The 18,373-nt window shown below is 42.7% G+C and overlaps 1 protein-coding gene across 5 annotated transcripts in view; it reads right to left on the reverse strand.

Annotated features, from left to right (window-relative positions):
- Positions 1-18,373, reverse strand: part of LOC128305629 (collagen alpha-1(XVIII) chain) — a 215,179-nt gene that overhangs the window by 83,423 nt on the left and 113,383 nt on the right. The window contains exon 4 of one of the 5 annotated variants that reach the window (XM_053043173.1): positions 74-148. The exons of the other annotated variants lie outside the window; for them this stretch is intronic. Coding sequence (XP_052899133.1) covers positions 74-148 — 75 coding nt within the window. The remainder of the gene's footprint in view (positions 1-73; positions 149-18,373) is intronic. 5 annotated transcript variants of the gene reach the window in all.

The following is an 18,373-nucleotide window of genomic DNA, read 5'->3' on the forward strand; positions in this document are numbered from 1 at the left end:
AAAAAGCTTTCACCATCACCACCACCACCACACCACCACTAATAGCACCACACTATTCATTATAATTACTTACGGGTAGCGACGTTCGGTTACAGTGCGTTTTCACGATTTCCGGATAGCCGTAGATCTTCAGGAACAGAAACGTTCCCTGGATGATGAGGAAAATGAAAATTATTTTTGACATTTATTATAGCACGGTGCCGCCCTGCGGTACGGTGGCAACAGTGGCTGTATATATATATATATATATATATATATATATATATATGTGTGTGTGTTGGAGCACTGGAGCCGTTGTCCGGCTGAAGTCATTCCACGCTTATGCTGATCGACACACTGCACACCGTTGCGTGCAGTTCTGCTTTGTTTTTTCCGCTTTTCCGAACACACGGACACACACACTGACACACGCTGAGGGGATTTTACGTGCGAAATGTTTAAATGGGTTTAAAATGTACACTGTAAAGTATTCGCTAGTAGGCTCTGGCGTTGTTCTACATGACGAATCGATATGGTGGAAATAAATATAAATAATATTTAATATGGAAATAAAATAATACATAGATTTTTATATAAATAATATTTTAATCAGCTGATGTTTGAAATAATAATAAAAGAATTAAACATAAATATAAATAAATCCTGGTGGGGTATAATACCATTAATAAATAAATCCGAATATGTTCTTAGACAACGTTTTAGAATATGTTGTGAAGAAACGTTTAGTGTATAATAAATCGTTGGGTATCACAGAAATTTGTTTGAATGCTTAAAGTTGAGTAGTTTAAATAATTTGTTTACGTTCTTTTTTTCGTAAGAAAGGCCTGGCTGTATTAACATATTTTAGCACGTAGCCGGAGAGTCAAGTCCTTGCAATGCGTCCGGATGGGATTTTGGCCACCGAGCCGCCCCGTTTCTTAACGTTTCAAACAAATAGGATTAGTAATAATGTGACTTTAATTAAAAAAAAACTTCCTCTACAGTTTGTTGAGGACATTTTAAATGTTCATCTCACATTCCCACTATCTGTCAAATACACTTCAAATTGTAACCGGCAGTCAATTACGATAATAAGCGCAGAATGTGATCACCTGATGGCAATTAGTTCGTTGATTAATTTATGACCGGAAGCACTATTTTGACTTGTCATTAATCAGAAACTCGAACCATTGCACACTGCTGTTGCATTTTCCTGTTTATGATGTATGGTGGGTATATGAAGGACAACATGTTCAGCGGAAGCAGACAGATGAATGAAAACAGGAGCTCAATGTCAACTAGATTGCATCGTGTGCTGAAGTGCTTGAACCTAGGACAGCTGTATGAATAGTCCGGCAATAATAGAAAACCTGTTTTCCTCCCCCCCCCCCCCCCACCCCCCACACGAACAAGTGTCAGAAAAAGGAGCGAAAATTTGCATAAAATTTCCAACTGTACTTCAGCGCCATTCAACTGTACCTTCATGGCTGGCGCTTATGTTTTATGGCACATGCTGGACATTTTAAAATGGGAGTCCATCAGGGCGTTTGTTGGTTTTTTTTGTTCGTTGTCCTGTGGCTGTGTGGCGTTGAATTGTTTCTCAACTCGGGCACCACATTCCCGAGCGTGGTGAAAACTCATCCCAGTGACCAAACTCACCATTCATCCGGTGGCCGCGTTTCCTGTTGGGGTTTTTTTTTTGCGTTGTGTTGTTTTGTTTTGCGAAACCGTGAATAGATTGAAGTGGTGTAGAAATTCGAATCAGGTGCATTCAGTGCAATTTTTTCCTTTTTGGGTTTTTCGATATGCCTATACTATAACGCTCTTTCCTGGCAGCGGGAACTGACAGAATGCAATTTCACAATGGCATATACCGGCTTCGATACGATCACCCCGATTCCTAGCCCCCTTTCACGGAGGGATCTCATGCGATTGCGGATGTTGGTGGAAACCCGAAGAGAGCGATAAAACTAAGGGCAATAAAACCGCTCCGCAGCACCGTCAGCTGCATTGGTGCGAGTGGGGCGATAAATGTGTAAAATAATGCAAACAACCTAGTCCCCATAATCGTTTCACGATCGTTTCAGTTTGTACAGCGAAGGAAGGATGTTCATGAAATGCACAAAACATATCGGTCGGTCGGTGGGTTGGGTCATGGGTGAAGCGCAAATATTTGTTTCCCTTCGGCAGTGGCAACATAAATTGCAGAAAGCGAAACATGTTTGGCATACGAGGCATGATGATGATGATGCTACTGCTGCTGATGCTTCTGATGATGATGGTGATAGTCAAATAATTAAATGCCAATGTCTTTGTTGATTTTCCTCTCGGCGAGGTGTCGGGGTTTTTCTATGTTACTGTTGTTTGGGAGTGTGAGAATTGGCTATTGGCACAAAGGCATCATATTGAACAGAAAATGGGGAATTTAGCTTCATTCTATGGGGTGTGTGTTTGCGCATTGGGGAAAAAAAATAAAACACAGCGGAAAAAGCGGAAAATAGTTCATTTTTCCGATGCGTGTGTACGGCCGATCCGATTTTACTTTTTAGCGGTTATTTGCATCAATGTGGGCTTGATAAATAAAGGTTGTTTTTAATTTTGATTCCGAGAAAGACAAACAATGAGGTATTTTTAATGAGTTCATGATATTGACAACAGGATTCGGAAAGCTTTACAAAACAGGATATTTTAATGATCTCTGGAATGTAAAGCAGCATTAATTGAACGTTAATTGGATGTGCGGAAAATAAATATTAAATTTCCCTGTAAAACGCACGAGTTTCGAGTACAATTATGCCTCTTTAGCAGAGTATGACTCACTGTCCATCATGGAATAATGCTAACCCGTCTGATGGATTGTACAAATTGATTAAATACTAAGGTGGGTGTAGACCGGGCACAAACAGCATGAACCGGTGAAAATTAGCACATTCTGCACTCGAACGCGCACGTAACCGGTTCTTGGCAAAACTCGTATTTTGGTCCAACCTGTCACATTTCGCACTTGATTGCGAGATTGGGCTGTCTTCCCTTCGGTGCGCTCGTGAAACTCAATCATTGTCACTGCCGAAAGCTTCATTTGTCATACGCACACGCACACGCGGTAATGGAATGAGCGAAGAAGACCTTCAATAACATATTCATAATCTCTCGGCCATCACATTGCCCCCCCCCCCCCCCCCTCCCCCCACCATCACGATAATGTATGCCCCAAAGTTCCAGAAACAATGTCACTAATTTCGGTGCTTCCTGAACAGGGAACGAAAGCAGAACAGCTGCATAACTCGGGAAATGCAAATTGCTGGCTGCATCGTTGTTTTAATGGGTGTCACACATACACAAACACACAAACACACACAATCACACATGTGCACAAACATTTGCTTAATGTGACAGCTTCGTCCTTCGTCCATTTCGCTTCAATCGGCCAGACGGAGCCCTGCGTCCGGTGGTGGAAATTCGGGAAAATTAATTTTCAATCCAACCACCGAAACCGTACGTCCGAGGTTTTATGGCACTGAACGCACTTATATGCACACACTACGCGTTGGGGATGTTCACCGGCGCACACGGCCGTTCGGTCTGTGGGATTGAGTGTGTGTCCGCACTGGTTGACCGCGACCAACTGGTTTTGATCGGTCGTCGAATCGGTCCGATGTTGGCTTCCTGACGTCACACGTTGTGTTGGGGGAGTCTAGCAGGACTGTTTCAAAAGCCGGCAACCGCACCGCAGTGTTCAAGTGTTCAAAAACAATTGAAACCCCTACCCGGGAACAACGACAACAACAAAAAAACACACACACGCATCCCACTAGTGCGATGCAATGCGGACAAGACGTGCGGTGTAGACGTCAGCTGTCGGTTGTCGGGCCATTTCTTTCCGAGAAGAAGGGATAAATTGTGTCTACACGATGTCTACACATCAAACAACAGGGCCCAACAGAAGTATTGCGGCAATTGCTCGAAACGCATGTGATTCTTCCCGCTGGAGATATGTTTATGCGTTGATTAAAGTGCGTGTCAATGGTACACAACAAGGGCGCGGCCAGATTGTACGGTGCCAGAACGGGGGATAGGGGACGACATCTTTAAGCGAGATGGCGAGAGAGGCGTCACACGGTGTGTACGAACGAAGCGCAAACAAACCGTTTCGTTTGGATAATCAATTCGATTGCATTCGGGCATTAGGCTGCCGGTTGGCAGTGGAGTGTATGATCGTTTTCGTGTGCGTGAACTGTTGGGTAACGGACCGTCCAAAAGTCCACGGCCACCAACGGCAAACACCAAACACGGGGGGCACGGTGCATTGCAGGGCGCGTATAAATAGACATCTTCGCCTCAAGGAATGCTTCCGTACGGGTTGTCCAACGCACGGGAGTGGTGCTTCGCCATTGTTCAACAACTATCGCGATAGTTTATGAGATGAAGGATCGCAACAATATGGTTGGTTTGGTGGTTTGCTCTCAAAATTCAATGGAGTGGCATCAATAGCCAGGTTGAAGACGTTACTTTAACCAAAAGTCGGCAGTCGGGTTGGTGGAAATGATGTTGTCAGTTCTATTCGCTTCACTGGCTACAGATATCGGTAAGGTAGGTACGCAACGGCACGGAATATTATTGAGTATTCAATTAAATTTACTACCCCAACCATACCACTTTCCCATACTCCGAGCCAATATCCGTCTTCTTAAGCGCCCGATGAATAATCAACGCAGAGTTCAAGATCCAGAAATCTTCTGCACATCAATTAAAACCGAACCATGTATCGTACCGTTCGTTTGTCAACTCTTGCTGCTGATTGATACAAATCGTACGTAGTTTGTGCCGTCCCCCATACCATAAAGCTGTGTAAAGCTGATATATTAAATGAAATCATCAAGTAGTCTGCGAAGCGAAACTGACACTGACGTTCGCAGTGAAAGTGGATCAGTCAGAAGACAGATGGGGGGTGGGTGGGTCTCTGTCGTCTGTTTAACCGCAAGTCAGCAGTAGTTGGGCATGGTTAGGTCTCGGTCTTGGGTAAGTCATAATCAATCGACTACCGTCTTCGGGTACCCCGGTCGACTCGGGACATACTTGCTGGTGGTGTAATTCTATAGTGTGTACACACGGTAGCTGTCTTGTCTGTCCTCCAGCTTGGCTGCACGCGCAAAAGAGGGAAAGTCAAATACAAGCCCACAACAGAGATATTTCCCGACGTGCCCTTTCCGGCACGATGCAGATATGGTATTGGGAGATACTAGGGCCACCATCCCGGACATCCCGGGTTCTTCCTCCGTAGCGCTAGGGATGCGTGCGAGCGTACTCGTTAGCATTAATTTACTATCATCATCACTGAACTATGGCGGGCGGCAGAACCGAAAGGGGCCAACGGTGAATCAATTGAGGTTAGGAGCGATGTTATCGACAGCGCATGAGAGGCGCAAGGATTTCTGGAACTCCTTCCAGTGTGAGCGAGGGATGGGTGATGTGATAGGGGGAAGAGAATAGAGAACCCTTAGAACCACACCGGAGAACCTTGGATTTTGCAGCGTCAAGTTCGGAACTCGATGCGAATGGTTAAACCATTTGACCATGTCGGTTTGCTAGTAGCAGTGGGATCAGCTTATCGTCCGGCCGGTTTGTTTGTGCATTTCAATTTACCAAATCAGATTACACACACGCAAAACCGTGCCTCGGAAGCGACCATTATGCCCTGGCCGTGCGTGCAGAAAATGCTTCACTGCGAGCTGGTGGGCTCGGCGTTTTGGTCGTCTAGTCTACTCGCTGGAAGTTGGAGAATTGATTTATTCCCGTTCGTTGATTTCTTAAGCGCTGTGAGAGTACGTATACACGTACGAAAAGTGCACGCACCGACGACGACGACGAACGAACGAATAAATCTTTTCTCCAGGAATGCGGGCGAATCGAGGAAATTCCATTTCTGTCGCATTCTGTCTCTGCATCCCACAGCCATTCCGTTTGTGTGCGAAAGCTTTTCTCATCCCGCACTCCGCCCTGACTCGAACGTCGAAACGTGACCGAAGGCGTTTGCAAAGGATGAGTTTGTTTTAGAATTATGGCAGAGGGCAGGATAATAGAAAATGATCGATCTGATAGCGCGCCATAGGAATGGAGATGTATATATGATACAGCTTCAAAGATGGTGGTTCGCTCGGCTAGACAGTCGATTGTTTGTTGCTATCGGTAATGACAGGGATCGCCTTTGACAGCGCTGGAACGCCCAACGGCTAATGAGAATCATATCATCGAATAATCATAATTGATGGACAATGGGTTTTGTTGGCTTTAGGGCAGACTTATGGTCTTTTGTCTTGACGTTTTGTGTAATACTTGTGCAATGCTGTCTTAAATGAAGCATTCCGATTCCGAATGTTGCATCATGCGAAATAGCTTATTTTGTCCTTTATTTAGACTCTTAATGGCTAAATAAGTATTAAAGGTAATAGGAAATGATTTCTAGCTTAATTTGTTATCCTTTTCTATTCTCTTTCTACTTAATTTTGTTATATTCTACTAATCTGTAAGTTTTAGTGTTGGATGAATCCGAATGAATCTTTCAACTGAAGGAATGAAACTGAAATGAATTCATGGTTTCTCAGCGATCGAAGGATCCTTTGAGATGAATCAATTGCACCTGAAACATGATTATGGGAATATTTGTTTCGTTTTGCTACTAAAACGGAATTGATTTTTACGGATGAAAAAAATATAAGTTTAGGTGTATAGATTAAATATGTTGTTAAAATTTCAATATGCGTAATAATTTGCAGTAATATGGTTTTGAAAAATATTGCATTAATATTATTGAGAGTTTAAAATGTTTGAAATATGATATACGCAAGTTAAATTCATCGTTGTTAATATTTCAATATTTATAGTTTATATTTATAGAGTCTTTTAATTGCCCCAAGAGTAATCGCTGTTTTGTCGAACTTAATATAACGCTTTCAGGGTTCATGAATCCTTTATTAATTGAAAACGTTATTATTAAAGTTAGTAATTTAAACACGTAGTTAATCATTTGTTGAGACACCTCTAATGTTTATAAAATTGGTGCACGCAGCATGTGCTTTATGGAAAACAAATATGCTTCCCAAGCTATCCTTTGTTCGCCCCTTTTAAAAAAAAGCTGTCGAAAAAGTTAATCCCACAAGTTGTGTCTATTCTGGCCTACCCCCAAACGTGGAAACACTCAGTGGACTACAACGGTAGACCTAAAACACTCACCACTCACACATTTTTGTATTACCAAAAACCCTTGGCCGAAGCTTCAACCCCGTGTGCCATTAGTGACCATCAGAGCCCACGACCGCGCGCTGCCCGAAGTTGGACAGCCAACGTTGTTTGTCAACGTGGTTGACACGTGCCAACGTGCGCATGAACGGTTTTTTTCCCGGAGCCCGTGAACGTCATCTCCGCCGCCGTCCGGTTTGGGGTTGATTGCGAAAAAATCAACCATCCGTTTTGTTGGCTGGGGGTCTTTGTGTGTGTGTGTGTGTGAGTAGAAGCGACAACAACAAGAAAATGTAGACGAAGTTTATCCCAAGCGACCGTACTTAATACGCAACTGGCAGCGCATACACTCGGTTGTTCGGCCCGTTGTTCATCTTGATGGAACGAAAGGGACGGCCACACGGTTCGGTCGTTGTGGTCAGCGAGATGAAAACCGGGAACCCCTCGGTGATGGGGTCAGCACAACCTTGCTTCAAGTGCTTTGTAAATATGGTTGGCCTGATGGAATTATGCTTCCCTCTCCGCCCGGTGTGTGTGTGTGTCGTCGGAAGTAACCAAAAAAGAAAAAAGGTACCGTCAGTATCTTCCCGGTGCAAAGATGTGTTTCTTTAATGCCTTCGGGGCATTCGACACCGGCGGGTCGGGTGTTGAGTGGATGGATGGGTCAAAAGGCTCGTCAGGAAAACATTACACACGGGTTCGGGTGCGTTTTACTGGGGGACAAGGGGGACAAGGGAATGAACTTTTCTGGCGTGGTTTTTGCCCGTAACTGGAGCGACATAAGTTTTATCTCCCGGCGGTCTTTCGAGTCCCGGGGCACTTCTTTAGCAGGTAGGTGGTGAACCTGGTGAGTGACAGTAATGCCAGAATTCCCATTTTGTTCCCGAAGTTCATGCGGCTCACACAAGTCCATTCGTTCCGGGATGTTGACCATTTACAAGATAATTTTACGGAAGTCAATCAAACGACACGCAACTGTTACTCAAAATGTTTGCAAGCGAAGGGTAAGAGGTTTTTCCCCGAGTAGCGATCGATATATTATCACGTATAGCGCGAAGCAACCAAAATGTGTAGCCACCAGCTGGTGACTGCTCATCTTCAGAAAAAAAGCGAAACAACACCGTGCTGCAATCATTTAAGCAGCCCGAAAACTCCACCGAATAAAGTTGTCACAGAGCGCAATTGAATAGTAGCGGCTCGTACGCTACGATCGTACGAATTGAAAATTGTTGTAGCTCATAAAACCCGGAAGCTGCTCACAAAGCAGAACAGGGGCGGAGCGCAAGCGGAAGCTTACTTTCTCAATTGCAATAAATGCCTCCAAAAAAACGATGGCATCGTAATAACAATCGGCTGATAATATTTATTTTCCAGACGACGGTTTGTTTTGCCACTTCTTTATGCTGTTCCGCGCCAAACGCTGAATAGCGCAGCTGGTGTTACGTCGTAAAAGTTTTTTTTTGCTTCCCTCTCGCGCAAAGCACCGACTGAAAAGAAGTGAACGAAAAAAAAGCTCTTTTCCCAAAGCAAGTTTTCATGGCAAGTTCACGGAGTATGCTTTGTTTTTTTTGTTCTGTTTGAGTTTGTTAAAAATTTGTCCAATCCCTTTTTCTCCTAACGCCTCACTCATTTCTGATTGAGGCTGTGAGGCTCTCTTGCTTGCGGCCGCACAGTATGGTACCGGATTTCGTAGAAAGGAATCTCGTTTTGTTTCTCCTTCCCCACCGGAGGATATGTACATGGACCGGTCTGTTCGCTTGAGACATTTTCGTTCCGTTTCGAGCCATGCATTTTGATGCGATTTCGATTCGCACATATGCGACGAATGGTTCGGCCATTGCCGGAACCGGATATGTGTCACAGTGAGAGAGACAGAGTGTGTTCAAGCACGTAAGTGTTGCTTCGGGGTTCGGTGAAGTTCGCTGTCACCGGATACATTACACTGCAGCACGGGTGTCCGGAGAGGGGAGGGTCCGAGTTGCGATCCGGTTGAGTATTAAATTTTTAACCCATCGCGATGGCAGTTGGGCCGAACTGGTGAACCGTTCCAAACGAATTTCCGATCTCCGACCCGTCGCAGCAATGTTTGAAAACTAAACCGGAGTACCATTAGGATAAGTTTTCGGTTCGTTGTACCCTGTTGCCCGCTGAATTCCCAAACATCTCACCGAATGTCTACACGTACTGTCCCCTGCCGTGGGTAGGCCAGCCACATACGGCCAGCAGCAGCAAAGTGTCGTATTTCGATGAGCTTCACAGCGCGGCGATGGTTTCCGAACCGAACACCCGGGCCCGAAAGGTCAAGATGTAACGCTGTACCGCTTTGCGACATGGAACCCGGTGTCGGGGATCTAAGCCTGAAGCAGCCAGACACTTTTTGCCCGACCAGAACGCAGACAAGATAAGGCGACATGAGTCGTCAGTATGGAAGAGCCACCGTCTCGTTTGAACCATTTTTCCATTCAAGTTTTCTGGATTAGTAAAACGGAGGCGAGGACAAACAGAAAAAAAGGGGGGAAGTAGAGTAAATAGGGGAAAAAGAACACATAACGACACAAAAGGACACAAAATGGAGCAAAAGATAAGTTTGTCCGTTGTGCTTGTGCTACCGTTTACATTTCCTTCTTCGCTGTCTGCCCTCGAAGCTTTCGTTCGTATGCGATACGCCACTTCGGGACTTTCATGGCATGGATTTGAAATTTGTATCCAATCGACTTTGGGGCCGGTAATGTGCCATCGGCCGAGCTTATCGATTCGTCGTGACAGACGGCACTGTTTGCCCCGGTCGAGCACCGGTGCCGGTGGTTTGGCTTTTGGGAAGAGACAATTTTGATGAGCCGTTTCGTTATTATGCAAAACGATGTTTTATTCAAACCGATGGTGCCGTGTGAATGATGATTCGTTAAGAGATGGAATCGCTTTTGTCGAACCGATCGGGGTTTTGCAATTTCGATGGGAAAAAAGAACGAATTCACTTCTGCACGGGAAAGTTCCGAAAACACATCAGAACTGAGGCGAGCTTTTGTTTTCTTTTGTAGGACATTTCTGTTTTGATGGGTTTTGGGGTGAAATTATGCATTTGATTCGTGCATCGTGCCGCAAGATCGATGGGTGGCTAGGAGAATGAATGATAATGGAGGGCAATTTGGCATACAATGTATTGTTTTATCGAACGATCTCTTGGAATTGTAACTGTTTTGTGATTGGTTATAGGTTTTTGGAATTTGTTCTACATTGTTCAATAATGAAATGAATTTTTTTTAGTAAGAGATCTTACATGCATTTCAAAATGCCCCTAGCTATGGATGCTGGAACAATAATCGGTGGATTCATATGCGTACATGGAATTATGTTATTTTTCTGCTAGTACATTTTGTTTAATTTTACAAAAATGAAACCGTACACGTTTCGATCGGTACAGTATTCCAAGAAGCCAATAAAATATCATGAGCTATGGGAAAACTGTTGAATCTATAATACGCCTCTCTTGTATAAAAGGTCTTTTTGTGGCATTCATTGAATCTGTATTGCTACATTTAATAAAAAAGTTACTCATATTATTATCTAGTTGCCCCTTGGCTAATGTGGGTTGTGTGGTTACATGTAGCTGTAGCTGTAACTGAATAAAATTCGTGTTACAGCATGTTGAGCGACATAACAAAACGCCAAAATTGATGCAATCCGCATTACAAACTATCCGTTTGCCTTTTCCTATTAACTTGTTCCTTGTTCTAACAGCAAATTTTATTTTATTCGTGAGTTTTGCATGAATTATTTTGCATGATTTATTAAATCAAATAATTGTGTGCAATTAAGGAAAATTCAAGTAAAGTTGCATGAAGCTATTTTTTGAAAGAGCAACTTTCCTAAATGTTTAATTCATACTGTTTTTTACATAAAAGTGCAAAGTGCGAGTAATCGCATACACGTACACGAAAAGTATGTGTAAAAACGTAACGTCAAAAACGTAAAATTTTCATGAAAGTAAGTTTCATGAAATTATTTATATGCTTTTGTTAACACATTAAACTGAAGGAAACAAATGTTGATGTTTTTGTTCCTCAAGGACGACTTGATCGTGTTGCTAAAATGGTAGAAGCTTAAGCTGCCACATATTTCAAAGGTGACAGGTTTTGAAAAAAATATCCATTTTCTCTGTTTTTTTACATACTGGATGAAAATTTATTTTTAAAATTAGGAATGAAAGAGTTTTTACAAATGTCTGAAGTCATAAGTTCACCATAAGTAAAGCACGAATCAGAGGGTTCAATCAATTAGATTCAGAAACAAAAGTGAAGTGTTTTAATTTCCTTTAAAATGTGGTTAGGAAAAATTGTAGTGAAGTGATTTCGATAAAGAATTTTCGCTGCATGAATATATCTGCCTTGGATATTACTTGTATCGAAGCTGTGTTCTTCACGTATCGTTTAATTACACATAAGGAACAACTTGAACGATTTTTAATTAGAAGCAGCATGAAAGGCCTTCTAGTTAGTCGAAATTTACCTCTTTGGCTGTGTTTGACGTACATTTTCCAAATCGATTTCAACAACCATTACAACACACTTGGTATTGAATGAAAAATCAATACCTTTGCCCATTTTACCTTCACTTGCATGGTAATCTTCTAAACCAAAATGTACCAAAGCATTGATTGTGCCCCAAATTGGCGTCCAGCTTGCCCTTCGCACCCTTTTTGCTCCCTGTCGATGAATAATAATTAGTAATCAGAAAGCTTCCATGCTCTGTTCTACCACACCCATTGCCAGCACCATTCTTGTGCCGGGCTTTCGAGCTGGTTGGAAAATAATCAGAACTACTAAAAAAGCGGACCGGAAATGGGATTATACGTTCGGTTAATTGAGCCCGTTCTGGTGCGTGCGGCAGTGGCAGAAGATGAGCGGATGCCACCACCCGTTCGCTCCGAATTACATCTGATTTCGCTATCCATTGTGGTATCGGCGCGGGGGCTGTCTGTTTGTTCCGGGTTTTGCCGTCCGTGCCGAGTGCCGAGTTGGTGACTCGCCGCCGTACGACGTGTTTGTCTAACATGGATGATAGTGTGTGGTGTGGTGCGCTTGTGTAAGCAATGTCGAGCTGCTTAGCAAAGGAAACGGAAAGAAGCGCCTGATGGGCGCCAAACAAAACAATAGGCACTCTCCGGTGTGTGAAATCAACGGTCCTGTTCCCCGCCCGCTGTAACCCACGGTACGGAAAGGATCGCCAATCGAGCCGTGTACCATTTTCCGGCGCTTCCGGTGACGGTGTTCCTTTCTGCGTGGCCCGCACACGGACACACGGTAATTGATACGATCTTGTCCGAGGTTGTTGCTCGGTTGGATTAGGTTAATGACGATGATAATGCCCTTTAGTGGGTGGTGCGTTCCGTAATCAACTGCATGTTGGTGTACGGGGGACACTGGTTTTCTGCTTGTGCTTTCGGGCGAGTTCGAACATGAGGCTTACTATTGATTTTGGGTGCTTGGTGTAACTAGGAGGAAAATTCCAAAAACTATTAGGTGGGTATGTAAGTTACAAAAGGTTTGGAAGTCGATAGGACTATCCGAATTGTGCGCTTTCGTTTAGAAAAAAAACCGTATCAAAATATTTGTTTTTTTGATAATTGCATTAGATGATTTGATACATAACACAACGCCAGAATTGATGCAATCCGCATTACAAACTATCCGTTTTCCTTTTTCTATGAACTTGTTCCTTTGCTCTAACAGCAAATTTCAATTGACTTTTGCGTTTGCATTCATTTAATAAATCAAATAAGTGTGATGATGCTCATCACCACATCATATCAAAACATCACCAAAATCAATAAGTAAGATTGACCTGATCTATCACCAAAGCTAGTAGGATATTAGGATACATTAATCATATCTACTAGTGTGAGCCTATGTGTTTCAAATCCTTTGTCGTCTTGTGCGTCTAATGGTTGAATACTACCAGAATTATTAGGTTTGAAAGACATCAGATAACTGCTAGGTCTTGACACACTTGAATGCCGAAGGAAGCAATGGATCTTGTCGGTATCAAATAGTTGATTAGACTCATCGACGCTCCTGATTTTTTGTGTTCGTTAAACATTTATGCACCAAGTATAGTTTTAAGATCTCTACCATTTTTAAATCATTACTTTGTAACGACTGATTCACTGTTGCTAATATCTAATACCTACTTTAATGTTATCGATTTGTTCATTCTTCACAATTTAAGTGAGCATCATGTTACGTTTAGAGGGATTTGGGGTAAGTTTTAGTTATTAGGCTTTGTATAATTGCTACAGAAGTAGGACGTAGTAAAATACAATGATAATAGTAGTAGTAATAATAATAAAATCATGAATCGGGTCTGTAATGTATTGTAGTATACATTACTAGTACGCATACTAATCTTAATAGTAAGAAATACGGTATTCACTAACAGCACAATACCATTTGTATTATAAAAGGTGCTCTCGCATCTGCAGGAGGATCATTACCGATCGTGAACTAATAAACGTAAGATCACTAGAACATCACATAGTTTGGCGACGAACGAGGAAAAAGGCAACACGTGACAGCCTTCTCTGTCTAATATACGTATACATTGATCAGTGTCGGGTTATTCTTCAGTAGTCAGTCCATCTCAAGTCAGAGGTTGTGAAGTGAAGATACTGAACATCCGTTCCAATGATTTGATTAGTAGCATTCGTGCACAAGACAAAGCTTTTTTGATGATGACAAACTGTTTGACTGAAAGTTTGTAGAGTTCGACAAATTTAAAGACAAAACGACTAAAGATGGAATCCCATCCGGACCAATCCCCCATACCAAGGACAGTGACTATCCGGCTATGTGGTAAAATTAAGTGTAGTAAGCCAGAAGTGACAGACGTGACCTAGTAGGTTGTTAGACCAAGAAAAGAGAAAGAAAATGACTGAAGATCATAATTAATAATGCGTAGTTCTAATAACACTGCCATGAGCTCTATGATTTTAGAAAGCCACGAACGTTTCTCATTTACTCACTTAATACACTATGACTCTTATTGTGTCGTATGTCCTAAGATTGAGATAAGATGCTCACATAAAAAGAAAACATTAATGCTGCTTTGCAACAGATAAAATTAAAATTGTCTGTAAGCTTTCCCGTATCCACTGTCATAATGACACTGATGGCTTGCATGTCAAACGTTTAAAAACTTCTTCAGCTGCATCGTCATCGGCTAATAAATCAACTAATCACACTCTGTCAGGTTGATTGCACCGACAATGCCGAGACGAGTGGATGTCCCGTTTTTTTTTTTGTTGCTCTTCCCATCCAATTGCTTCATCATCTTCACTCGGCAAGATTTATTCATCTTCATTGCATGCAAATTAGTTATCGCTTTCTAAAACCCCGCCCGGCCAGCCGGGTCTTGCTCGGATAGTTTTCTCCCGCAGCACCATTCATTCTTCATCGAGTGTGATGGGTATTGGCGGCGGCACACGTCAATCAAAATCAAAATCCAATCGCTCTAACAGGATATATGGTGCTGGGACCGTATAAAACCGCGCCCGTTCCCGACGCACCTTCCGACACGTTTCACCCCTTTCCGGTGCTTTCCGTTCCGCGTAACATGTCGCGTCAATTTTGTAACCAAATCCGTTTCCGTCCGCCAATCACGTCACGTCATTTATCATTTCTGCATGCTGCTCGGTCGATAGCGTTTTTGCGACGCTGATGGACGTGCGGTTGTAAACGTTAGTCGGTCCGTTTCTTGCGCCAACGGTGTGTCTCGGTTCCGGTACGGAGTTTCCTTCGAGTGACAGTAAGGCTTTCATTCGCTGCTAGCTTTGGCTTTGGAAATGATAATTGATTGTAGTGAATTTTTGCCCTTCGCCAGTAAGGCAGTGCACTTGTTGGGAAAATTAATACGGAAACACGTAACGGGGCGGGTGAATTGTGGAGAAAAAAAAAGAAACAACGTTGAACAAAACAAGAGGTATCGTTTGGTGTGCCGTAACATTCAAAAAGAGAATCGTGAAATAAAGGCACATTGTGCTAATTTCGCATCCATTTTCATGTTCATGCTGTGATGAAGTGATTTGTTTGAAACGAGCTAAAAACCTTCCCGAGTATGTTTCACAAACATTTGTTACCCGTGACAAATCAGACGGGGGTTTTGCTTTTAGTTCCACAATGTCAGCCAAGAATGTAAATCAATACGATTATTATTCATAACGGTCTGCTCTGTCTCGCGCTTGGAAAGCTTTTCTATTATTCACGAAACACCAGGCGTCTCCATTCGAAGGTGAGTCGGCTATGGTCGGAGTGCAGGTGGAGGAGTGTAAGTTTATTTATTGGACCTTAACGATATTAATGTGTCGTGAAGTTGAGCAGAAATGAGTTATTACTTCCTCACACACAAGCAACGTGATGGAACGATTTTCGTTTTGATTTTAAATTAGTTTTCCCTACTATATACTAAATGTGCCATAATAAATTATACGAACTGGCGGGCCATTTTTGCACGCTTCTCATTGTATTTCGCGTAATGTATATTGAATATTAATAATTCTATCGATAATTTGCTTTATCTGCCATGGTTTACATTATTCGCGCTACAACTGTCATGGTGAGAAACTTAGTTACCATGCAGCGCCCTCTGTTGTGAAATGATGGAAGTAACTGTAACTGCTTATTGAATTGACATTTTTCTTCCTAACGGGTAAAAATGACTAAGCAAACCCCTTCTATTGAAATCAGCGAACAGTGAACAGGAAAAGGGAAACAAAACGACCTGTAGCTGAGCTTTTGCAAAATGATTTTCAGTAACATAATGCTGTTGAAGAAAGAACTTCCGGTGGATTAGAGAGCACCAAAGCAACCCAAACAGAAACGAATTTCAGAGTTTCTGAGAGGTAGAAGCGATAAGAGCACATTTCGTAGGAATGGTGCGGGTAGATACGAAAATTCAATCATCTTAGACACATTTCCAGCCGTTACACCAGGCACCAGGGTGTAAATGGCAGTACAAGCAGGGCACACCGTTACATTCTTCCTCAACCCTTGGCGCACGGGAAGTGACAACACAAAAGGGACTCCACCGTCAATGGGGAGTCACCGGCAGATCACTTTCTGCGGAACTGTCTGTTAATCGACCGGGCGAGTAGATTGTGCCAGTGTCGCCCGGTTGCTTCAATAGATGTGTAAATTGGTTGTGACGGTAGACCGTGCCAAGGTAGAGGTAGTCTCCTCCTTCCGGTCGAGTCGATTTGGCTGATATATTCAATGCAAATGATAGCTCAATGGTAAGCTTTCCAAGCGGCGACGAGCGAACGAGCGGACGAAAAGCGATCTTCGTCGCGTCTTGCTTCTCTGCCCGGTTCGAAATCAAAGTGTCGGTGATGGTGTAAGATGTCCTCTAGGAAATGGCGAACGAGGATCGAACAGAACAGACACCGAAGATGACGATGATGACAGGGGACAAGCGACAAGCGAAACGAACCGGGTCGTAGATGATGATATCGCACAGTTTATTAAATTATTCCACCTCATATCGTGTCTCCGTTCCGGCGGGGAGGGACCGTGGCATCGTTGTACCGACACGGGTTATAATGCCCTGGCAGTAATAATAACGGGCAATAGTGGTTGTAGTTGCGGTCGTAATAGTCGCCATACACCGTGGCAAGTTTTGCAGCCAGCCAGCACATGAATCTGTGATCGGGGTGCAGCAGTGGCAATAAATAGTGTAATACTTTTATGGGTTGGAATGTGTGTGTGGCATAGGTATTTCAGGTGTGGAAGTGGACCAGTTTTTGAGGGTCATAAAAATAGAGGCAAACAGGCGTGTGCTGTCGGGTGCAGCGATGGGTGTTTAGCATGTTTCTGATCGGTGATGATTTAGGGAAATGTATTCAGTTTAAAGTGGCAGTTACTTGAAACGGTTGGCCATAAAGGAAAATGGGCTTAAATTAGGGGAAACTTCCAGAAAGATAAGAGTGACTAACGACTCAAAGTGATAGGTTAGATGAGATTTTATCACTATTAGGTTTTCCTACTACTAAGAATGCAACTAAGTTCACATACTCGGCTCAGTTGTTGAACAAATGTGGCATCTTGTTGCAGTTTATAATTTAAGCTTACTAACAATTGTTTGGCCTAACACATTTATTGCGCTAGAAGATTTATATCCATATCATATTTCGTTTTTATTAACCTTCAAACGAGTTCTGTCCAAAATTAGACAGCACTTGGACAATAATCTAGTAGGCTAGAGCATTTTGTTTAACGCAACTTTTGTGTTTTGAGTAATCATGGAAAAGACGGAATTTCGCGTGTTGATAAAATATTGCATTTTGAAGGGGAAAAATACAGTAGAAGCCAAAAATTGGCTTGATAAAGAGTTTTTGGACACTGCTCTACCAAAATCTACCATAAAATATTGGTATGCTAAATTTAAACGTGGTAAAATTAACTCTGAGGACGATGCACACAGTGGAAGCCCAAATCAGGTGGTTACAGACAAAAACATTTAAAAAAATCCACAAATTTGTTAAAAGCAACCATAATGTGAAGTTGATCGAGATAGCTGACTCCCTAAAGTTGTCTTAGGAACGTGTTGGACATATCGTTCACGAGTATTTGGATATGAGAAAGCTCTGTGCATAATGGCTGCCGCGTGAGCTCACATTTGACTGAAAACAACAACGATTTGATGATTTGGAGCGGTTTAAGCGGAATAAATCCGAGTTATTTCGTCAATATGTTACCATGGATGAGTCTTGGCTACTCCACTTCACTCTGACATCCAATAGACAGTCATCCGAGTGGATAGGACGCAATGAAACTGCTCAAAAGCGGGGAAAACGCAACAATCAGTTGGCATGGTTATGGCCACAGGTTTTTGGGATTCGCAAGGAATAATCTTCATCGACTATCTCGAGAAAGGAAAGACCATTAACAGCAACTACTCAATCAAGTTATCGGAGCGTTTGAAGGATGAAATCGCCAAAAAACGGCCACATTTGAAGAAAAAAAAAAAGTTTTGTTTCATCAAGACAACGCACCGTGCCACAAATCAGTAAAAACAATGGCAAAAAATCATGAAATAGGCTACGATTTGCTGCGCCCCCAACGTATTCCTCAGATATGGCTCCCAGTGACTATTCCTATTTCTCAGATCC

Source organism: Anopheles moucheti, chromosome 3 (genome assembly GCF_943734755.1).
Source record: "Anopheles moucheti chromosome 3, idAnoMoucSN_F20_07, whole genome shotgun sequence".
Classification (NCBI taxonomy): Eukaryota; Metazoa; Arthropoda; class Insecta; order Diptera; family Culicidae; genus Anopheles; species Anopheles moucheti.